The 24,309-nt window shown below is 38.2% G+C and overlaps 1 protein-coding gene across 12 annotated transcripts in view; it reads left to right on the forward strand.

The window, feature by feature from the left end:
- Positions 1–24,309, forward strand: part of TP53BP1 (tumor protein p53 binding protein 1) — a 95,559-nt gene that overhangs the window by 50,013 nt on the left and 21,237 nt on the right. For 9 of the 12 annotated variants that reach the window (XR_006293030.1, XR_006293031.1, XM_043554075.1 and 6 more), the window contains 6 exons: positions 4,757–6,080; positions 12,155–12,274; positions 13,034–13,237; positions 16,677–16,734; positions 17,720–17,812; positions 22,074–22,557. Coding sequence is in view for 10 of the 12 variants with exons in the window: in XM_043554075.1 (XP_043410010.1) it covers positions 4,757–6,080; positions 12,155–12,274; positions 13,034–13,237; positions 16,677–16,734; positions 17,720–17,812; positions 22,074–22,557 (2,283 nt within the window). In the remaining 2 variants the exon portion in view is untranslated. Of the gene's footprint in view, positions 1–4,756; positions 6,081–12,154; positions 12,275–12,743; positions 12,859–13,033; positions 13,238–16,676; positions 16,735–17,719; positions 17,813–22,073; positions 22,558–24,309 lie in introns of those variants that run through there. The other 3 variants (XM_043554079.1, XM_043554077.1, XM_043554084.1) reach the window with 2 other exon arrangements.

Genomic DNA, 24,309 nt, shown 5'->3' on the forward strand with positions numbered 1-24,309 from the left:
ATTCTTAATGGCTAACTTTTGCATATCTGTTATTTTGTCTGTACCATGGTTACTGGAGTCCAAGTCAGTCTAATTTTGATGTTGTAAGATCTAAATATTTATCAAATAATTACTGATGAAAAGGTAATTGAGATAAATGTAATTTTGTGTATTTTTTCTTTCTTTTTAGTAGTTATTTTGAGAGTGTGTGCATGTCCGTGCACATACTCATGCGTGCGGGGGAGGAGCAGAGAGAGAGGGAGAGGGAGGGAGGGAGGGAGGGGGAGAGAGAGAGAGAGAGAGAGAGAGAGAGAGAGAGAGAAAGAATCCCAAGCAGGCTCTGTGTTATCAGTGCAGATCTGATTCAGGGCTTGATCCCATGAACCTCGAGGTCACAAACTGAACTGAAATCAAGACTGGGAAGCTTAACTGACTGAGCTGCCCAGGCACCCCTATCTTTTTTAATGTATTTGTTAATTATATAGCCTTTTTGACCCTTGACTAGGATGTAAGGGATGATGAGAGGATTAGTAAAACTTCAGTACTTGATGCTTTTCTCAGTTTTGATACACATAATGATTTTGGGAATGAAAAATCAGATTATAGATGATTATATGAATAGCTCTTAAACTCTGTATATTTGAGACCAGATTTTGATTCGCTGGATAATGTGGATTTAGGTCTGTAATGAATCTAGACTTAAAGATTGACTCACACTGAGCATAGTCCTGACAGTTCTCTGTCAGTCTTTATCCAGACCCCTGAGGGGATTCTCTTCACTTAGCTCAGTTTTTCTGACCAGGTCTTCAGGGAGTCTCAGTAGTGTGGATTATTTTGGGTCAGACACTCAGAGGCTAGCTAGGATCAGGCAGTCTTTATAAATAATAGCTTGTTGGGGCGCCTGGGTGGCTCAGTCGGTTAAACATCTGACTCTTGATTTTGGCTCATGTCATGATCTCATTGTTCCTGAGTTTGAACCCCACATTGGGCTCTGTGCAGACAGTGCAGAGCCTGCTTGGGATTTTCTTTTAACCTCTCTGTTCCTTCACCACTTGTGCTCTTTTGCTCTCTCTCAAAATAAATAAACTTAAAACAAAAATTAAAAAAAAAAAAAAAAGAAGTAGTAGCTTATTGATGGGCTGGTTAGCCCCTGAAATTTTACTCTGACTGAAGTTCTACATATATTGAATACAAATCCTGTAAAAATATAAAATTATACCAGTATTTACTCTGATAATGCTTAAAAGGTATTCATAATTGGGGACCACTACTTAATGGATATGTGGTTTCTTTTTGGAGTGATGAAAATTTTTTTAACTAGATAGAGGTGGTAGTGGTTACACTACATTGTAAGTAAGTGTTTACTCCGGAGTGGTTAATTTTATGTTATGGGAATTTCACTTAAGAGATACTCATAGTTTATGGGGCGCCTGGGTGGCTCAGTCTGTTAAGCCTCAGACTTTGCCTCAGGTCATGAGTTCAAGCCCGCATCGGTTGGATTCTGTGTCTCCTTCTCTCTCTGCTCCTCCCCTGCTTGCATTTTGTCTCTCTCAAAAATGAATACACGTTAAAAAAATTTTCTTAGGGGCACCTGGTTGGCTTAGTTGGTTAAGTGTCTGACTTTGGCTTAGTTGGTTAAGTGTCTGACTTTGGCTTAGGTCATGATCTTGTGGTTTGTGGTTTTGAGTCCCTTGTTGGGCTCTGTGCTGACAGCTCAGACCCTGGAGCCTGCTTCGGATTCTGTGTCTCCCTCTCTCTCTGCCCCTCACCTGCTTGTGCTCTCTCTCGCTCTCTCAAAAATAAATAAACATTAAAAAAGTTGATTAGTAATGTCTTATATATGAGCTCTTGTAAAATGACTTATTTTGTAATAAAAATTTTTTATAGAGGATGTCTAATATAGAGATAAATGAAAATAAGATCATTAATTATTCTGTCTCAGAAATAGACTTTTGGGGCCCCTGGGTGACTCAGTCGGTTAAGCATACAACTTCAGCTCAGATCATGATTGCATGGTTTGTGAGTTCAAGCCCTGTGTTGGGCTCTGTGCTGACAGCTTAGAGCCTGGAGCCTGCTTCAGATTCTGTGTCTCCCTCTCTCTGTGCTCCTCCCCTGCTCATGCTGTCTCTTTCCCTAAAAAAATAAATATTTAAAAAAATTTTAAGAAATAGCCACTTTTCACCTTTTTGTGTGTGTTTAAGAATTCATGAAAATCATAGAAAAATGTATAAAAAGTCTACAGTAAAATATATGTTCACATACTTTTTTTTTTACTAAAATAGAAACTGCTTCCATTTAATGCATAGCCTGAATGTTTTTCTCTTTTAATATTCATCTATAATTTTATGTAGATAACACTCACATGATAGAATACTTTGTATCCTAATTTTTATTTTATTTTTACTATTTAACATTTATTTCTTGAGAGAGAGAGAAAGCGTGCATTCAAGCAGGGGAGGGGCAGAAAGAGAGGGAGACACAGAATCTGAAGCAGGCTCTGGGCTCAGCTGTCATGACAGAACAAAGCCCGATGCAGGGCTCAAACTCACAGACTATGAAATCATGACCTGGGCTGAAGTCAGACGCTTAACTGACTGAGCCACCCAGGCACCCCTGTATCATAATTTTTTTTTTTTTTTCAACGTTTATTTATTTTCGGGACAGAGAGAGACAGAGCATGAACGGGGGAGGGGCAGAGAGAGAGGGAGACACAGAATCGGAAACAGGCTCCAGCCTCTGAGCCATCAGCCCAGAGCCTGACGCGGAGCTCGAACTCACACACTGCGAGATCGTGACCTGGCTGAAGTCGGACGCTTAACTGACTGCGCCACCCAGGCGCCCCTGTATCATAATTTTTAAGTGAATCTTCTCTTATAAGGTATTTTATATTGTTTCCTATTCTAAATAATACATTTGCACTGAACAGTATTGTAGCTAAGTAGCAGTGTACTTCAATCAAATCATTTCCCAGAATCGGAATTCTTGGGTGAGAGAGTTTATGAAGTTTCAAGGCTATTTATTGTCGTAGTGCCATTTAGAAATGTTGAACCAATTTATACTTACTTTGTCACACCTGAGAATATGAGCAGTCTTAAATTTATGACTTTTTATAATCTGAAAGGGTAAACGATAACAGGAGACATTGGAATAACAGCATTTATGGAGTATACAGAATTTTTGGTAACTTAATTTTGATTTTCTCTTTCCCTTAAAAATCATAGGAAATTAATGCCTTATCATCTAAGTTTAGAGTTTTATAGCATTTATGTCAGGTAAAATAACATATTAAATGTAAATTCTTACATAAAAACATATCTAAGCTTTGGGTTATTTTCTCTTTTTTTATAATAAGGTGGTATTTAAAATAAAATGCCATCTTTTAATTTTTTTTTTTTTCAACGTTTATTTATTTTTGGGACAGAGAGAGACAGAGCATGAACGGGGGAGGGGCAGAGAGAGAGGGAGACACAGAATCGGAAACAGGCTCCAGCCTCTGAGCCATCAGCCCAGAGCCTGACGCGGGGCTCGAACTCACGGACCGCGAGATCGTGACCTGGCTGAAGTCGGCCGCTTAACCGACTGCGCCACCCAGGCGCCCCAAAATAAAATGCCATCTTAAGTGGGGAGTTTGGTGAATTTTGGTTGTTGTGTCCAAATGTGTAGACACCACCACCACCATGTTCATCAAAGTGCAGAACAGTTTCCTCACCCTAAGAAGTCTCTTCATAATCCTTTGCAGTTGATTCATCCTCCCCATCTCCTGACCCCCTATTCTACTTTAGGTAACCACTTGTTTGCCTTCTGTCACTATAGTTTTGGGTTTTTTTGAGAATTTCATATAGTTGGGATCATAAAGTGTATATGGTCTTTTGTTTGAGTTCTTTAGCTTAGCATTTTTTTGAGGTTTATTCATATTATTGCATGTAATAACATCTGATTCCTTTTCATTGTTGAGTAGTATCCCATAATATAGATATCCACAATTTGTTTATTCGCTAGTTGATGAACACTTGAGTTGCTTCCAGGTTTGAACTGTTATGAGTAACACTGCTATAAGCATTTGCATCCACATCTTGGAGCGGACATAGCGTTTTATTTCTCTTGGGTAAATACTTAACAAGTGGAATTTCTGGGTCATATGGTAATGTATGTTTAACCTTAGAAGATACTGTCATTCTCTTTTCCCTTTTGCATTCCCACCAGCAGTGTATGAGAGTTACAGTTGTTTGATATCCTCACCAACAGGATGTAGTCGTTTTAATTTCAGCCATCCCTGTTGGTATGTACTGGTGTCTGTTGACTGATGATATTGAAAGCTTTGGATTTTAACCTCTATTTTATGAATACTAGCATATTTTGAGATGGTGGGAAGTAAAATAAGTGTATATTCCTTTGTGAGAAATGAAGTGGGCTGTGTAAGCATGTGTTTAAATGATTACTGTGTGATTGAGGGCCCATCAAATATGTGACAAGATTTTAGTAGCTTGGTGATGTACAGTTAAATTTAAGTGTCTTCCTACCCTTAGAAGGATAAGTTAATACTTTAATGTTTCTGATTGTATTATCTAGATGAGTGATTCATAGGAAAAGGATTAAATGAGTGGCTTAGGTTGTAGAAAAGACTGGTGACTTAGGAATTTTGTATTTCTGAGATTATGGCCCTAGAGTTCTATAATTCTTGAATAATAGCTTTAGAAATTTTAGATGAATTCAAGGATTAGATATAAAAGAAATAGGATTATGAAGAAATGATTTCTTTCTTTTTGTTCCTCCTTAGGACATTTTCATTCCATCCCCAAGTTTGGAAGAACGATCAAATGATGGGAAGAAAGGTGGAGATTTGCACAGTTCATCTTTGACTGTTGAGTGTTCTAAAACTTCAGAGATTGAACCAAAGAATTCCACTGAGGATATTGGGCTATCTTTGACAGGGGATTCTTGTAAGTTGATGCTTTCTACAAGTGAGTATAGTCAGTCCCCGAAGGTGGAGAGCTTGAGTTCTCACAGGATTGGTGAAGATGGGGAAAACACGCAGATTGAGGATACTGAACCCATGTCTCCAGTTCTTAATTCTAAACTTGTTCCTGCTGAAAATGATAATATCCTGATGAATCCATCACAAGATGGCCAAGTAGAACTGAATCAGAAGGATAAAACAAAGGGGGATGACACAGAAACCAGAGATGAAGTAAGTATTTTAGCCACTGATTGCAAAGGCAGAGAAGAGACTGTAGCAGAAGATGTTTGTATTGATCTCACTTGTGATTCAGGAAGTCAGGCAGTTCCTTCTCCAGCTACTCGATCTGAGGCACTGTCTAGTGTTTTAGATCAGGAGGAAGCTATGGAAATTAAAGAACATCATCCAGAGGAGGGGTCTTCAGGGTCTGAGGTGGAAGAAATCCCGGAGACTCCTTGTGAAAGTCAAGGAGAGGAGCCCAAAGAAGAAAATATGGAGAGTGTCCCATTGCACCTTTCTCTGACTGAAACTGAGTCCCAAGGATTGTGTCTTCCAAAGGAAATCCCAAAACAAGAATGCCAGGAAGCTATGGAAGTTGAAACCAGTGTGATTAGTATTGATTCCCCCCAGAAGATTCCAGTTCTTGACCACGAATTGGAACATAAGGATCAGGAGGCTTGGGAAGAAGCTACTTCAGAGGATTCAAGTGTTGTCATTGTAGATGTGAAGGAACCATCTCCCAGAGTTGATGTTTCTTCTGAACCTTTAGAGGGAGTGGAGAAATGCTCAGATTCCCAGTCGTGGGAGGATGATGCTCCAGAAATAGAATCATGTGCTGAGAATAGAGTTGACACCCAGGAAGAAAAGAGTGCAGAATATGAAGGAGATGTGAAATCAGTGACTGCCGAAAAGGAACCTATAGAGGTGCACTCTCCACAGCCTCCCTTGACTTTAGTGAGAGCAGATGATGCTCTGAGACCTGACCAGGAGATGCAGCAAGCTGAACCTCAAGAGAAAACTGGTAGCTCATTACCAAAAGACTCAGAAATAGCTAATGCAAAGCAGCTGGGCTCAGGCGTAGAAACCCAGCAGCTGGAGAAGGCCTCTGCCCATGCTTCACAAAGCTTCTGTGAAAGCTCTAGTGGTGAGTGTGCTTATAAATTGTTCTGTTTCCAATCAAAGTATAATTTGGAATAGAAGGTAGGAAAGTACCGTGCTTATGTCAGGGGTGAAAATTAACTTGGAATTATGTTTATGAAGAGCCAGTCATAGTTGGGGAAATAAAGAAATTGCATTATGTATTTCTTTTGTAGCTGTAATTGTGGAATCATCCGAGGTTTATCAGCTTTATAACTCAGGAATAATCAGCATGAATTTTCTAGGTATTTAGAAATTATAACAATCTGGTGTTTTCTACTTGGGTCCCAACCTTGCTCATATTTTTATATTTTGACAGTTACCTTGAAATAAAAGGATTTTTTTTGATTACCCTACATAGTAAAATATTTAGAATTTTGTTAATGAGTGTACTGTTATTGTTTTGTTTTTTTTTCTTTTTATGGGCATTAGGTAAAGTTTCTAAATTTGGTTCAACATATATACATCTTAAACCTTAAATTTGAAGGGGCACCTGGGTGGCTCAGACGGTTGAGTGTCTCACTTTGGCTCAGGTCATGATCTCATGGTTTGTGAGTTCAAGCCCCACATTGGGCTCACTGCTGTCAGTTTGTCAGTGCAGAGCCTGCTTCAGATCCTCTGTCCGGCTCTGTCTGCCCCTCCCCTGTTTGCATTCTCCCCCAGATAAGTAGATATTAAAAAACAAAAACAAAAACAACCCTTAAACCAGAAAAGATAATTAATTAGTCTATGTTCTTTAGCTATTTTACCTAAGACCAGAATGAGAATACTTTCTGAATGACCAGATTTAGTATAATTTGAAAACAAAACAATCTCTTAAAAACAGAAAAATGAAAACAAAATACAAATTTAAGAAAACAAGTCTCCAAGTATATCGAAGTGAGAAACAGTATTTGGGGCAGCCTCATAGCTATTAGTATAGGTGATCAGACCTTTTGATGTTCCTGGAACAGTCCCAGTTTATACTTCTTGTCTAGGTGTGATTATTATTAGTACTTTTTTTTTTACTTTCAAAATTGCCCCTATCATTAGGTTTTATATTCAGGATTCTTTTTTTTTTCTTTTTTAGAACGAGAAATTGTTATAACTGGAAGGAAGTTAAAAGAGTTATGGGTTTGTTCTCTTCTTTCTAAAGTCATAGCTAGTTAATAATTGAGGTGGAACTAGAACCTAGGTCTGCTGATTCTGAACTCTATGCTTTTTACTCCTATAAGACTATGTAATATAGTTTCTCTGAATCTGACAAATTATGGCAAAGAACTATCTGAATGATCTAATATCTTGTATTGTTGAATATTTTTAAAAATTGTTTTATATCTAAATACTGTTACTGACCTAGGCTAAGAAAGCATTAGGGCCTATAAATTGTTTTAATATGGTTGCTTAGGAGTATTTTTTAATTATCTTAGCACTTGAATGCAAAAGAAGCTTCTAAAACATTGGGATATTAGTTGTATCACTTTAACATGAATTCTTGCTCCATGAATTCTTGCTTACATCATTAACTGCCTGGGCCAGCTCTTTTTTATAGTAGACACTGTGATAGTAAAAACTTACTTTACTAATCTTTTGTCTAGATTGTTGAAAATACTATTAAGTTGTTTTCTGCTTCAAGATTTTAGTTTTTGAGCCAAACAACTAAAAACAGTGAAGACAGTGGTTGGACTGTTAGAAAATTAGTCTGAAGTAAAATAAATCATTCAGAAGAGCATTGCTAGACAAGAGAAAAAATTATTCTGTACTTAAAATACAGTTGTTTAATTGCTAAAGTTTAAGAGAAACTAATTTAAATGAGAGTAGCCTAAAAAGTTAATGGTTCTTTAGTTTGGAAAGACAAAATGAAAGCTACGAATTGGTTGAGTCCCAGATTTGTTCATTAGATTCCTGTATAGTAAAGTTAGAAGGGTTACTTTTGTTTTTGTTAATAGCTTTATTGATTAAAAAAAAGTATACGTGCTTAGTTGTAAAAGTTCGAACAGTACAGGGAAGAGGAGAGAGGGAGTTGGGAGAGAAAAGGAAAGAATCACTGTTAAGTGCCTGTGTATATAGATAACTTGGAGACATGAGACGTCTTCAGACATCTGTTTATGGAAACCTCTTGAAATTTAAAAAAGCAAATTTAGAAAGATGGTACTTGGAAACCAAGCCTTATTCAATATATAATATGATTTTGATAGGTTGATTATAGGAAAAATTGTGACAAGTTCAATAAGTCTTTACTTAAATCCATAAGAGGTAGTCTATGATGGGTTAATAATGATCAGGGAAGCTAGGTATGTTTTGTGCTCTAGCTCTAACCTCTACCGTGTTATTTTATGAATATCATCCTAATTAGATGTTAATGTCAGAGGCAGACTTGTAGGGTAAAGTGTTTATGCATGAAGTTATCTAGTATAGAAATGCTCATATTTTTAAGTAGGTGGCTTTTAATCAGTTGTAAGAAATAACTGGTTCTTCTTTTGAGCACAAAAGAAGATTAAATGAGATATAGATTGTAACAAAAAGTTAGAAGTAAGGGACACCTTCCTGACTTTAAAGGTTTTTTAAATATTGCTTTGGACTAATGACTTTTCTAAAGTCCTTAGTAATAAAGACAAACACCCCACTCAGCTGGTTTGGTGATTGATACTAAGTTTCCTTTTGTTCATTGCTTTCTTCATAGGTTGGTATGCTGGCAAACAATAGGATAGCCCGTGATAATCTGGGATTGCAGGAAGGGATTTGATAAATTAAACAATATGTGTGATAAGTGTCAGAGAAATAATTAAATATGTGGAAAATTCCAGTATTGAAGGGTAAAATATTATTTTGCAGGATGGTGATAACTTGATTAGTGGTGTCTTTCATGTGAGTTGAACAAAAGCAGAGAAATGGGAAAGCATTTGGAGGACATTGAATAGAGGCTTTCTGAATATGAATAATTAAAGACTAGAAATATAGGCTGCTACTAGTTAATTGAATGCTGATTAAAGAGTTAGGAATTTATCTTCTAGTGGAAACCTTGGCATTTTGACAGGAGGCTAACATATTCTAATGTTTTATAGGAATGTTGCTTTGGTTGTGGTATACAGAACGAATTGGGGGTTGGGGAAGAGGGGAGACTTCTGGCAGAGAAAATAATTGATAGGCTGTTGTAATAATCCAGGAATGAATCATTGAAGGACCAGATAAGGAGTGCAGTGTTGCTTATAAAAGTAGATTCATTTTTCTGTTTGGTTGTAGTAATGCAGCTGGGTCAGTGGTGTACAAATAATTGTTCTTAAGTATTATCTAGTACTGTGCAAAGGAAACCCTGTTATGGGGAAATAATGTTCAGTAATTAATGCTTGCATATTACATTTGCGTGTTACGGTATGACATAAAAGGAAGTACTTAAAGATTTCATATATAGATTTTCTTTCTTAAGTTTATTTTTGGAAGAGAGAAAGAGAGAGGGTGCGTGTGCACACGAGCAGAGGAGAGGCAGAGAGAGGGAGAGGGAGAATCCCCAGTAGGCTCCACGCCAACAGTGCAGAGCCCCACGTGGGGCTTGATCCCATTGACCATGAGGTCATGACCTGAGCTGAAATCAAGAGTCAGATGCTTACTGACTGAGCCACCCGGGCACCCCCACATAGATTTTCAAAAGTCTGCTTGGTCAGTCATAATAGGAGGGATGGTTCCTGTCAAGAGAGCAGTGCAGTGCAGGTGATTATTCCAGGAACCAAAATTCTGTAAAATATATCTTTGCGATGTTTGATATTTTGTGAGATATTTTTTTACTTTTTAGTTTTTGTATCTCTTCTAAGTTCTTCTTTATTAACCTAAAGGACTTGCTTTTTAAGTAATTGCCAGAGAAAGAATCCTTATATACCTGACCCATTTCTCTTTTCTATTACTATGGTGGAATTCTTTGCCATATAAGATGCGAATCTGATAGTCTTTCTCATACTCTTTACAGTTCCTTTAGCTGAGCATATATACTTTTCACCCTTTATTTCTTTTTTTCTTTTATGTTTATTTATTTTGAGAGAGAGAGAGAGACAAGAGTGGGAGCCAGGGAGGGGCAGAGAGAGAGGGAGACCCAGAATCCAAAGCAGGCTCCAGGCACCGAGCTGTCAGCACAGAGCCGGACGCTGGGCTCGAACCCACAAGCCGTGAGATCATGACCTGAGCCCACTGGGCCACCCAGGCGCCCCTCACCGTTTATTTCTAAAGTTTATTTCATTTTCTCTCTTCATCCCTTAAGGTTACTAATTCATTTTCTCTCACATGTAGATGTAAGAGATGTTTTTTGTTGTTTTGTGACTGAAGAAAAAAGTATCAAAGTACTTCATATGAAAGATAATAAAAGGTAGAAGTGGAGTGGAAAAAGATGAAAAGAGAAAAGTGTGGTATTGTGAGAAATTAACTTGGTTTTCATCCAGTGCCTGACACAGAGCTCCAAAAATCCTTGTAATTTCTTAAGTGCTAGGAATATCTTTTGCTATTCATAACAAACCCTTTCAAACACCTCTGAGTTTATGCTAATGAAGTGATTTAGGGTGGAATCCCTACATAGCCTCAGAACCCAGGCTGTTCTCTGGGAAGACCAAGTGAATAGAGGGTTGAAACTTTCAGCCCTACCCACCCTCCTCCTGGAAGGAAGGGCTGGAGATTAAAGCTCAGTGAAATTGCTTGAGCAACAAGATTTAATAAGGTTCTGCCCAAAGTTGTAATGAGCCAGAGCTGGTATCTCATCCCAGTTGCACGGGGACTGAAGCTCCTGCTATCAGAACCCTTCTGGACCTTACCCTGTGTACGGCTTCATTTGGCTGTTCATCTGTGTCCTTTATAATAAATTGGTAAGTGTAAGTGAGTCTCTGAGTATTGTGAGCAGCTCTTGTAAGTTAGTCAAACCTGAGGGAGGAGGTTGTGGGATCCTCAAAGTATAGCCATTTGGTGAGAAACACAGATAACAACCTGGCCTTGTGATTGTTATCTGAAGTGGGGGCAGTCTTGTGGGACTGATGCCATCTCCAGGTAGATTTCTGTGTCAAAAGTGAATAATACCAGTCATTTGCTGCTGAGAATCGGATAATTGCTTGGTGGTGTTGGGATACACATTTGGCAAAATGCTTGCGAAGGAGTAGAGTCTGGGTATGCCAGATTATAGGTATTTTGAGCCATCACAGGAAAGTAAGTACAAATTTTCAGATGTTAGGTTTAAGAGGAGCAGTCTAGCAGTTCTTTTTTTTTTTTCTCCCAAACCTAGTCACTTTATTAAAAGAGATAAACAAGAAATCAGAAAATGTGATTTAAAAAAAAAATGTTTATTTTGTGAGAGAGAGAGAGAGAGAGAGAGAGAGAGAGAGAGTGTGTGTGTGTGTGTGTGTGTGTGTGTGTGTGTGTGTGTGTATACAGAAGCTGCGGAGTGGCAGAGATTGGGGAAAAGAGAGAATCCCAAGCAGGCTCCGTACTGTCAGCGCAGAGCCTGACAAAGATCATGACCTATGCCAAAACCAAGAGTTGGACGCTTAACCGACTGAGCCACCCAGGTGCCCCCAGAAAATGTCTTTTTGGCAGTTTGCTAATTCTGATTAGTAAAAACTTTGGAACCAAGACCTAGTTAAAAATAAAGGTTTATATCTTGACAAATTGTTATGTTTATATTAATTTATTGATGACTAACCAAAATGGGTGCACTGGGAATGCTCATATATGTGGGATTTACTATTGTGCAGACATTTACATATGAATATGAGTATTATGGCGTAGAAGGAATGTGGTCAGTTCATGTTCCTTTTGAACTCATGTTCCTCAGGGCCTCTAAACTTTGGGCTTCCTCCGTTTTGTCTGTTTTCTGGTTGTCTGCTTTGTGTCAGACCTATTGTTGGCTGTAACTAGAGCACAGAAAATAATAGGAAATTGGTTGGGAGGCCTGGTGAGGCGGGTTGGGAATGTGGCTGATTTGGGGAGCAAGGGAAAAGAATAATTGAAATACGCAGTTCTTCTCACTTTTACTTTTATTTTCTTCTTATACTTCTGTTTTGGTTTCTTTTTTATTTATTAATTTTTAATTATTATTATTATTATTATTATTATTATTTTTACTCCCTCCAGAAACTCCATTTCATTTCACGTTGCCTAAGGAAGGTGATATTATCCCACCATTGACTGGTGCAACTCCACCTCTTATTGGTCACCTGAAACTGGAGCCCAAGAGACACAGTACTCCTATTGGTGAGCGACTAAAATGTAATAATATTTAAAGCAGAATTTCTGAGGTACCATTCTTTATGCAAGTGATTCTTTTAGATTTGAGGAGTTGGGCCTGCCTGGTAAGGTTGGTTTTGTCTTAGAGAATAAGCTGTGATGTTTGATTCCATGAATTTTCTCCTAGAAGATACTGAGTGGTAATGAGAAGAAAGAAAGGGTGGGAGGAAGGAAGGAAGAGAATACACAGATTTTATTCTCTTACTTGCAGGGCAATAGAATCTGAGTGCGAAGTAATGATACAGAGCTATTTTTATAAGGAAGGGACAGCAAATAGGGTAGAAGTACTGTTTATTCAGTACCCTGGCTATCAGTCTGCTACTTGACAGGGCAGGGAAACTTAGATCCTCCTTCCCTGAAACAGCCAGCAGTCTTCTGCATTAACCTATTTGTTTTCTCTAGTCAGTGCTGGGAGGTAACAGTCATGCCGTCTGGAGTCTCCTGCTACCTATGCCTGATGCTGGCAGATGTGGGTTGGCTGAGGGCTCATGCAGCATCCTTTGTCCAGATGCAGAAGTGGAACTGAATCCTGTTGCTCCTCTTAAGACCAGGTGTCAATACTAGTGCGTAGTTGTTGATACTGTGACAGGATCTATCCTAGGAAACCCCCCCCTTCAATCCTGCAGAGCTGTGGAGCCAAACAGGCAAATTGGTGACCTCAAATTGTAGTTTTTCGTGTTTGTATTTTAGTGTTTTTCCTTTCTTCCTCCTGCCTCCCTCTTTCAGGTATTAGCAACTATCCAGAAAGCACCATAGTAACCAGTGATGTCATGTCTGAAAGCATGGTGGAGACCAATGATCCCATACTTGGGAATGAAAAAGGAAATCCTGGGGCTGCCCCAGAAGTGGATGATAAATTGTGTCTAAGAATGAAACTGGTCACTCCTGAGACTGAGACGAGTGAAGAGGCTTTGCAGTTTAGTTTGGAAAGTAAGTTTTATTTTATGTCAATCTTGGGTAATTAGTAGCTGCAGATCATATGAGAAGTATTAGTTATCTTTCTCCTAGTTACAATGATTAATACTTTTATAATTGTATTTCTAAAGTCTTAAGTCTCACAGACTTAAGTCTTTGCTTTCAGCTGGGCACTGTCATGTTACTGAAGATGCTTCATTTTATAATCTCTGGTGCTGCTTGTTTCTCTGTATTAAACCTGCATATATAAAGTAATTGGTTTTCATGTTAAGAAACAGTTCAGGGGCGCCTGGGTGGCGCAGTCGGTTAAGCGTTCGACTTCAGCCAGGTCACGATCTCGCGGTCCGTGAGTTCGAGCCCCACCTCAGGCTCTGGGCGGATGGCTCAGAGCCTGGAGCCTGTTTCCGATTCTGTGTCTCCCTCTCTCTCTGCCCCTCCCCCGTTCATGCTCTGTCTCTCTCTGTCCCAAAAATAAATAAACGTTGAAAAAAAAAAATTAAAAAAAAAAAAAAAACTAGTTCAGAGGAGGGTAGAAAATGCAGGATTGTGGATTCACACTCTAGGCTTGTATTGACTATTTCTCCATTACTTGCATGTTAATGGTTATGGCTAGAATACAGAGAAGGTACAAACAAGGGAGGTTGCAAAGATCCAGATTTGGAAAGGCCTTTTACATGATGCTGAGACACTGAAGAATTGTAGGCAAGAGAATAATATCAGATTAGCTTTTTTAAAAGTATCAGTTGAGTATTAAAAACTTCATGCCTTTGTGCTTTATTCCTTGCCTTGCCTTCCCATTTCCTATTCTCCTGCCTGGAAAACTCAGATTTTGTTTAACCAGGAAGTAAGATGGAGATGAGAGGATCAGTCAGAGAGGTGAATAGTAGAATTGAGAGAACCTTGGGACCAGTTGAATATGGAAGTTAGAGGGATGGGGGAAAAATACAGAATGAATCTACATCTGAATTTAGTTTTCATGATAGCACTCCAAAGTAGATATCCTTTTTTCCAGAAACAGAGGTTTTAAAGTTACATGCCTAAGGTCACAATAATTGCTAAGAGATAATGTTACAGTTTCAGTCAGATCTGTCTGACACAAAAGTTTATAATTTTTCCACTAGGTAGTTTGTAAATGCTGTTTAATGGAGTTAGAACAGGAAGAAGTCTTATAAAAGAGATGGGAAAGGAAGCTTATGGGGAGGAGAATTACAAGAAGATAATGTCAGATGCAAAAGTGAATGTCTAATAAGGTATATCTGAAAATGTACATTGGATTTGGCCATTCGGATCCATTTGGTGACTCTAGCAAGAACTGTTCCAGTGTGGTGCTTTGGGTGGGAGCTATACTGAAGTTAATTGAGGAGTGATGGGAAGAAGAGGCAGCAAACATATTCTACTTTTGAGAAGTTTATATGAGAAAGGAAAAAATATGCCACGTTAGATTTAGGATTGGAGATTTTTTTCATTTTTATGCCTAAGCATAGAGAGGCCTAAGCATTTTATAGGCTGAGAGAAAGTCTCCAAAAGAGAGATGGGTTAAAAATGAGGGAATAGGGGAAACAGTTAATGGATCAAAACCCTGAGGGAGTTGGGAGAGGAAGCTTTCAAAAGACTATAGCAGAATGGGTGGACTTGAATAAGAAGGGCCTCTCATTCTCTGGAGACCAAAGAAATTTTAGCTAATATGCTTTGAGTACTTATGATATTCCAGGCATTTTACAAGTATAGCTCATTGAATCTCACAACAAACCTGTGAAGTAAGTCCTGTTACTATCCTCATTTTATAGGTGAAGAAACTGAGGCACAGGAAGATTGAGTGCTTTTCCTAGAGTCAAACAGCTAGTAAATGGGGTAGCCTGAATTTAAAGTGGTTTTTTTGTTTAATATTTTTTAATGTTTATTTTTGAGAGAGAGAGAGAGAGAGAGAGAGAGAGAATGAATGAATGAATGAATGAATATGGGAGCATGAATGGGGGAGAGGCAGTGAGGGAGACATCAAATCTGAAGCAGGCTCCAGGCTCTGAGCTGTCAGCACAGAGCCCGACGCAGGACTCGAACCCATGAACTGCGAGATCATGCATGACCTGAGCCAAGGTCAGACACTTAACTGACTGAGCCACCCAGGCACCCCAACTAAGAACCCAGGGGCCCACCTGGCTGGCTCAGTTGGAAGACCATGCGACTCTTGATCTGAGGGTTGTGAGTTTGAGCCCCATGTTGGGTGTAGAGATTACTGAAAAAAATAAACTTAAAGTAGTTTCAAGAACCAGCAGTCTGGGTCTGAATTATAGTGCTCTTCTACTTTTTCCGTGCTTATTAATTTGAATTATAGAACCTCAGTAGAAATTAAAGTATTACATGTTTCCATTTTTATTCTCTCTGAAATCAAGTGGGGCTTATCAAGAGAGTTTATGGTAGCCTTGAATCTTTAGATTTGAAGTTAAAATTGGGAAGACCTTAAGTGGAGCTAACATAATGGACGGTATTACTACCTTTCCTGATAGTAGGAGTACACTGTCTGGCAGTCACTGGACTCAGAGTTTTACTCATTTCATCTTCACAACAAACCTGTGAGATTGGTTCTGGTTTATCTCTATCTTATAGATGAGGAAAGTGACTCAGAAGATGGGGTTTACTCCAAGTTGGACTACTAATGCTGGAGCCAGGGCCTGTTTCATAGCCAGGGCTCTAACCACTAAACTTCTGCCCCCTTGATGGACTGTTAAGAAGATTATGTTGGGTCATGAATATTTTAGAAATGTTTAAAAATATGTGTTATTTTCTCTAAGGCTGGAATAAATTTCTAAAGGAACACATTTTAATCCCTTGGCATTAGTGACACTGCTTTGAGAATATGGGATTCTTTTCAGTGTCGCTCTTAATTCTTTGCTACAGATTCTTTCTTGAAAATAAGTTTTGTTTTTCAAATATTTGTCCCAAAGGCACTTTGGGAAGAACTTGAGTACCTTCTGTGTATGGGTTCTCTTAAAACTGTGCACTGTTTAAAAGAAACAAAAACAACCAAACTGCACACTATTGAAAATTTGTATCAATTGAAAACATTTTCTTGTATAATTTATTTTACTAAAGTTTTTTTCTTTATTAAAGTTTCGTATTTTCTTACTATGTAAATTTTTTACATCCTGTATGAGAAGAGAGATGAATTGGTTGAGGAGAAGTTTTAATTTTCATTTTTACATGCTAGTGTTGAGTAGTTCATTATATTTCTGGACAAACTGATTAGTCTTCTGTAGGAAATTTGAAAGAAAATTGGTGCAAGTGAGGAAAAACTTGTACTGTTTAAGTGTAAGTCTTTTTATGTTCACTTATTATTCTTACTCCTTTTTGTTACTTGTTGCAATTATTAGAGCAGGTTTTCAGAGGAGGTGTTTAGGTGTGATACTAACTGAATTGTTTCTTTCTCTTTTCTCCTTTTGCTTTTGTTTTTATTCAGAGCCTGCAATTGGTGAAAAAAAAAATGGATCTACTGCAGTTGCTGAGGCTGTTGCCAGGTAACCTGAGCTGGTTGCTATTTAGAGGAGTTTAATATACAAAGCCACTCTGTTAATAAGAGGAAGATGATTTATCAATAAAGGAAAAATCTTAAAATGAAACTCAGCATAAAGGATTTAGCCATGTATTGAATCTAACAGTAGGCTGTCTTATTAATACTTTCAGCTTTTGCTATACTTAGAACTAAGATATTTAAAGGTGTTTCCCTTTCTCTCTTTTGTTCATGTGAGTATACCCTTTTCTTTGTTTCTTTTGAGGAGACTGAGATTATTGCTGCTGTTGGTAAGGCAATAAAGGGTTTAAAGAAAAACAGCCTTAGACCTTGTTCCTTCAAGGATTCCCAACTCCTCCACAACCTCAGGCCATTTTCTCTTCTGCCTGCCAAATTAACTGTTGTGTTGAACTGTTATTTTTGCTTTGTCATGAATGCTGTAATGCTTTGGGGATGTGTTTGACCCCATCCTGAGGCTTTAGTGGCAAGCTTTGCCATCTGGTGGCTGTGAGAGTAGAATTGTTTCATTGGTTCATGGCATGAGTCATCCAGTGTGAACGTACTAGTGGCAGTTGGTGAAGTATAGGTGAGGATTCTTAAATCAGGCTTGGCAGGTACAGTAAATAGGTATAGCAGGCTAGGTGCAAGAGCACAAGGTATTAAGGATTATGGCCAACTGAATGTGTGTCCTGTTTGAACACATGCCCCTGTTCAGCTCCAGCCCGTTATTACCATGCAAGAAAGAAAACTTAGTTTTGTCAGATGCTGTTGGTTGTAGTTCTCTGTCCATCTTATTTCCTGTGAATTTTCTTTAAGAGCTTTTTTATTGTGCTAATTGGAAACAAGTATGAAGAATGGCATTTTGACATAAGGTGTGGGGTTTGGGACGCAGAGCAAGGATTTTATTCCTTCTGTGCCTAAGAAAGATAATCTCCAGAGGTACTTTTCCTTTCGAAACTAACACAGTATGTTGCTTTAACTTGTTATCTTAGTCCCCAGAAGACCATGTCTTTGTTTAGCTGTGTCTGTGAAGCACAACAAGATCCTGAAGCTCGAAATCGGGATCCTCCCTCTGCACCCATCAAGTGAGCATTATTTTCATAGCCTCTTTTGAGCTGTATTTATTTGCAAAATGGTTGGTTCCAAAATCTAGAATGTATTGCTACCATTTTGTGAACTTGAGCTTACATTTTTACCTGATGGACCGTGATATATTCTAGACAGATTTATAAGTGAGATGTCAAGAGAAGTTTTATTTAATATTTATAAAGTTTTTTGTCTTGATCTTGTTCTGTCAATTTGAAATGATTCAGTCTTCATAAATTTATGAACCTATATCATTCTATATTTTTAAGATTATTTTTTCTTAGTTTTAGAAATGTTTATTTTTAACAAGACTTTTTATTTTTCTTCAGTTTCCCATAGGGCAAAACTGAGATGTTCAACACTCCAAATTTAAAGTTTGTCATACTTGATAGAATTAAGATTTGGAATTATGGAATTATGGATGGAATTATGATTTCTTTACTCCATAATCTTTTAGAACAGCTCTAAAACAGAAAAAAAAAGTAATAAGATTGAGTTACAAAGTATTTTTTCTCAATTAAAAAATTTTTTTTGACATGTATTTATTTTTGAGAGACAGAGCATGAGCGGGGGAGGGGCAGAGAGAGAGGGAGACACAGAATCTGAAGCAGGCTCCAGGCTCTGAGCTGTCAGCACAGAGCTTGATGCAGGGATCGAACCCATGAACTGTGAGGTCATGACCTGAGCTGATGTCGGATGCTTAACCGACTGAGCCACCCGGGCACCTCTTTTTCTTTATTTAAATAATGAGAGTATCTTATTTGATATGTACAATTCTTGTATTTAGTATAGGGAAATAAGTAATGGCAATGGAAATAAACTTGTATTTTCATTATGACGTTTAGTGATTTTTGTAGAGAATGATAATATTTTGTCAGCAGGTATATTCCTAATAGTGTTATTTGCAGCATAATTTTTATAGTCTTTATTAACAAATGTTGAAAAGAAACATATCAGTGCTTTTAGTGGCATTCTGATTATTAAATGTGAGCTTGTTGGTATTCTTGAGAATCAAATAGCCCAGGTCATATCCTTTATTGTATCAAGAAGCTTATTAGGTGAAACGCTACTTTGTGTGATTCAAAAAGTGATACAGTAATGGCCTCGCAATTACTAAATTTACTGAGGCATTCTACTGCCTTCCCATTTAACTAGAATATCTTAGGCCAAAGTGCTGGTGATTTTGTTTAATCTTAGTAGAACACAGGCCTGAGTATCCAGCTGGATTTGATTTCAGTTGCTCCACAGACAGACCTACACTCAGAATATAAAGGTTAGAAGTTTGTTAAGTATGGAGATTTATTCTTCCCTTTTTCACTTTGGGTTAATTTTATTTGGACTTTTCCTGCTAAAATTTGCTTTCTTAGCATCAGTTTCCAAATCTGGCATATAGTGACCAAGGTAGGGTTGTGTAGCTGGAACAAATGAATAAAGAGAGGTGTGGCCCTTCTTAGAGTTGACTGGATTTCTCTTGTCTTCTAAAGCTCTTTTCTAGTGCTAAAGATTCCTTCTTTATTGTTTATTGGGACATTAACATACATCTTTACAGTAGGTATTTCTCAGTTTTATTTATGTTTGAGGATTTATAAACTTGGTAAGAGTGGAGCAACACTTTCCTGCAGTATGTGTTGCAATTAAGGCTTTGCCTTTTACCTGCTATTCTGTATATATGTATGAAAATATATGAATGTGGGGGGAAATGATTGTGATTTTAATGTCACTCATTTGACTGAGGCTAACATGAGAATGATAAATACCAAAATCATAGGATATTCATACCTGCTATTTGATAGGAATCTGCTGAATTTTGCTAGTGTTGAAATGAGACTTCTTTGGTCTTTAGAGAGAAGAGAGTTGTTCTGATTAACTCTTTGGGGAAAAAAAGCAACTTAATACTTGTCAATTAAGATTAAAAAAAGTGTTGGGGCACCTGGGTGTCTCAGTCAGTTAAGTATCCGACTTAAGCTCAGGTTACTATCTCACAGCCAGTGAGTTGGAGCCCCCCATTGGGCTCTGTGTTGACAGCTCAGAGCCTAGAGCCTGCTTCAGATTGTCTCACCCCCACCGCACCCCCCCGCCCCTCCTCCACTCTCTCTCGCCTTCAAAAAATAAATAAACATTTTTTTAAAAAGTCCAAAATAAAACAAAACTTTGCTTTGGAAGTGAAATTCTATTCAGAGGTTCTACCCTAAATAAACAGCTTCTGTAAAATGTGGTAGGCTTGTTTAAGGGTGAGAAACAATGGTAATTGAATTCTTCAAATGGCTAATCCTGTTCTTGTAGCTTTTGACTAACTTTCATTGCTCAGCTGTTAATGTGTTAGCTGTCTAAAAGAGTCACACATGAGTATTAAGTTCGTAGAAAACATGAAGTGAGTCTTAATTGCTTTGTTTTACACAACTAGTATTGATTGAACATCTGCTGTGTACCTAGCCCTGAGTGGAGTAATTTTTATATATGGTTACTTGCAACCTCATCACAGTAAGTGTTACTCTTGGTGGTCTTATTCTTGCCTTATCTTTATTGTATTATATATCCTTATTCACTTGAGGTTCCTGACAGGACTCAAGCTATGACTACCAAATTTTTACCAGGCTCTCTTTGGCTAGAACTCTATTCTAAAGCTCTCTTTAATCTCCTGTTCTGGTAAACTGATGTAAATAAGATAGAAATCTCAGAAACTTCTCCTTTTGTCTTTCTACTCAAGATCCGGGGTCGAGCATTTCTTAGAGAGCTCTTCATGTTTCCTTTTTTCGGCCTACCCATGTCAGCTCAGTTCTTAAGGGGTGAGAGCTTCTCCCAGATTGGAGACAGCTTTCTCTGTCTCAGTGGTAACTAGTCTTTCTCTGGGCAAAGAATACAGCAATATATGACATGGTTTCTAAATCCTTGGTCATCCTGAATGTTATCTTCTGTGGGTTTATGCCTTATAAAATAGGATACTCCAAACTGAAGCAGATCCAGTTGTGGTCTTACTGTGGTCAGTTCAGAATGGATTCCTTTTGTCTTTATTCTGGCTACTATGCATTTAATGGAGCCTAAAATGTGTTAGTTTCTTGTTTTGTTTGTAGTGCACTGATTCATCGAATTTGTAATTTACCAAAAAGTTAAAAGTTTATACGCATTTTCTACATGAATTTGCTACTTATACAATTAGTTTACTTAATCTGAGAGTAGATTTTTGCAGCTACTCAATGGAGAGAATATCAATAAATGTCCAGAGTACATTTATTAAGCACTTACTGTATATTAAGCCCTGTTAGATGTTTTAAGTAGAGATGAATAAATAAGACACGGTTTTTTTTTAAGTTTACCTAGAGAGAGTTGGGGAGGCAGCGAGAGAGAGGGAGATAGAGATTCTTCAGTCTGTCAGTGGAGAGCCTGATGCAGGGCTCGAACTCACAAACCACAAGATCATGGCCTGAGCCGAAATCGAGAGTCGGATGCTCAACTGACTGATCCACCCAGGTGCTCCTAAGACATGAATTTCAAGTTTCTATGTATGTTACCTGCTCACTTGGAGTTAATCTGGGCCTTTTTGTTCTGGTTAAAGACATTTAAGAAAGCCCCTAGGCTCCTCAGGACTTCATAGTATCTGTTTTATAGGAGACATTAATCAAATGGTTGTGGGATAAATAAATAAATCCCTGGTGTAGCCAAATGAAAAGAAGTAGGCTATATCTTGAGAACTTTCTTAGAGGAATCAAGTCATTCTGAATTGTTAGTTGTAAGATATGTCAGTTTATCTGGCAAAGCTCGAACCTCACCTATAACTCTATCCTGTATAGATGAAGTTTCTTTTCCTAAAATTTTTGCTTGTTGTTTGCGGGTGGAGGTGAAGAAAAGAATCTAAAATGCTAGCAGTCATTTAAGGAATGTTAGAACCAATAAAAACCAAATGAGACATGTGGACCTAATTGATCTCTTATGAAGTAGATCCCTAAACAGCCTTCATTGACTATGACTTCAGTAATGACTTTAAATTTTTTTGTTTACCTTATTTTCCTGTGTCAAGTTTCAGAGTTCATAGCTAGTGATGGGAATGCATTTTATGACTATTGTATCATCATGGTGATAGAGTCCTATGTACCATTATTTTCTCAAGAGTGAAATTACGTTGAGAAAGGTGATATGCTGGGTCGCCTTATTTTCTCCCTTTCCCACATTTTCCATATTGTCAAATTATGGTTCCCTTGCTAGTACACACACAAACTCACACCTGTTTACTTGACATGGTTTCTTTATATGGTTGATTTTCAGAGGGAACTCGCTCAGTTTTCCAAGTACTCAAGATGAAGAAGGAAAGGAAAGATTGGAAGGTGACCAAAGGACCAGGCAGAGTCAACAGCCCATGCAGCCCAGTTGTCCTGTCAAAGACCCTCCATCTCCTGCCTCTCGGCAGGTGGCTACACAGGGGTCATCCAGTCCTCAAGGGGAAGCATTGAAGGCAGATGTGCTAGAAGGCCAGAAAGAAGGACGAAATACCAATCAGGAAAAACCTAGTAATGCCTTGATTGAAAGGCCCAGCCAAAATAACATAGGAATCCAGACCATAGAGCATTCTCTGTGGGTCCCAGAAACTGTTTCAGCAGCAACTCAGACTGTAAAGAATGTGTGTGAACAGGGGACCAGTACGGTGGACCAGAACTCTGGAAAACAAGATGCCATGGTTCAGACTGACAGGGGGAGTGGTGAGAAACCAGTCAGTGCTCCTGGGGATGATACAGAGTCGCTCCATAGCCAGGTGAGAGAACGTCTAGGGTATCTCAGGGGCCCTGTTTTGACTTTATGGATTCCCAGAGAATTTAAGTTGTGATACTTCTACCTAATGATAATTCTTAACACTTTTGTGCAGACCAGTCATTAAAAACAATTTTTCCAAGATAGATAGGGTTGTGAAAATTATGGGTAGCTATATCTAATAGATAGTCTCTTATGGAAAATGAAATAGTGCTAGAGTTTATCAAGTAGGTCTTTACTGGATGAAAAAGCCAAAAAATATAGACTGGGCCCTGATATATTCTTCTACATTTAATCTTTTCCTTCTGCTGTCAGTTTGCATCCTCCCTTAAAAGCATTGGAGCTAATTGCTTCTCTCCCAAGTCTGTTTCACCAAAGTTCCCAGGAACTAAAGGAGTAGGAAGCAGAGGAGAAGAGATAGAAGAAACATGAAGGATAGTGTAGCACAGTATTGGAAACCAAGAACAGTAAGAGAAATAGAGGAAGGGGGTGTCCTCAGGCGGTGAGGACTGCACAGGCTGCAGCTAGACATAACGGGAGGAAAAGGATCAGGGGTGGTGGACGTGAGGCTGGAGGAGCAACAGGTTCTTGGGAATAGAGTAAGGGAGTAGGTAGTAGTAACAATCGACTTAAGAGGTGGTGGTAGAAATGTACGTGTTAAGAAATAAGAGGAAGTTCAATTTCGTCAGGTGGCAGTGGGTTCCATGGTAGGGAAAATTTGGAAATTACTAATAGCGGTTAAACTGCCCTTTCAGTTGCTGTGGTAGATCGTCTTCACTTGGAATCTGCCTAGGAAAGCTTCATTAGTGATGTGCATCTCATTCTAATTTTCCAACTTGTTTGTTTTATAAAAATAAAATAATATAGTTCCTCTTTATTGAAAACCTACAGTGTATCAGCATTGTGCTCAAGACAACCCATGAGGTTGGTATTATTATTCCCATTTCACAGGTAAAGAAATCAAGCTGAAGAGAGGTTAAGTAACTTGCCCAAGATTTTGCCATCAGTAGGTGGCAGAACTGGAATTTGAACTCAGCATATCTGACTTCAGAATCGGTATTCTTTTCATTATGCTATGTTGCTTTTCTATTTGATAATCATGGCCTGTGTAGTCTTGTTCTGTTTATCCATGCCTCTCCAGGAACTCCAGAAATTCTGTTTATGTTATTAGCCTTTTTGATAACATGGTCTCTGAGACCTAAGACTTTATCAGTTTGTACAGATTGAAAATAGAATAGCCTTTTGAATATAGGGGTTATAGTAGATCAGACCCTATTTTGCACTTGTTTTTACCCTTAAAGTGTTGGCATTCTGCTATAAATAACTTCTCTGCCTTTATAAAAAGAATTTAACTTGATCCTAAAGATAGCAATCTCGTTGAAGCCACTAGATTATATTTTCCTTACTTAAATAACATTTTTCCTCTGTAAAGTAGGGAAATAATCCCTGCTCCTATCTCATGTTGATGAAAGCAGGAACCAGTGAGCCAGAGCAGTTAGGCCTAGGCTTTGGAGTCAGACCACTTTATCTGGAATATGCGAGGATTAAATTAGATAAAGTTCTCCACACTGGATCTGGCACATAGTAAATGTTCAATATGTATTGGCTGCTGCTGCTGCTACCTACTGATTATTATTATTTTAAATACTGCTGTTACCACCAACAAAGCCACTGCTGATACTGTACTACTATTGTGTCATATGGAGTGAAATAACTTTTTAAAGAGCTAGTTGCTCCTGTTAAGAAAGGTGCTAGA

Source organism: Prionailurus bengalensis, chromosome B3, assembly GCF_016509475.1.
Source record: "Prionailurus bengalensis isolate Pbe53 chromosome B3, Fcat_Pben_1.1_paternal_pri, whole genome shotgun sequence".
Taxonomy (NCBI): domain Eukaryota; kingdom Metazoa; phylum Chordata; class Mammalia; order Carnivora; family Felidae; genus Prionailurus; species Prionailurus bengalensis.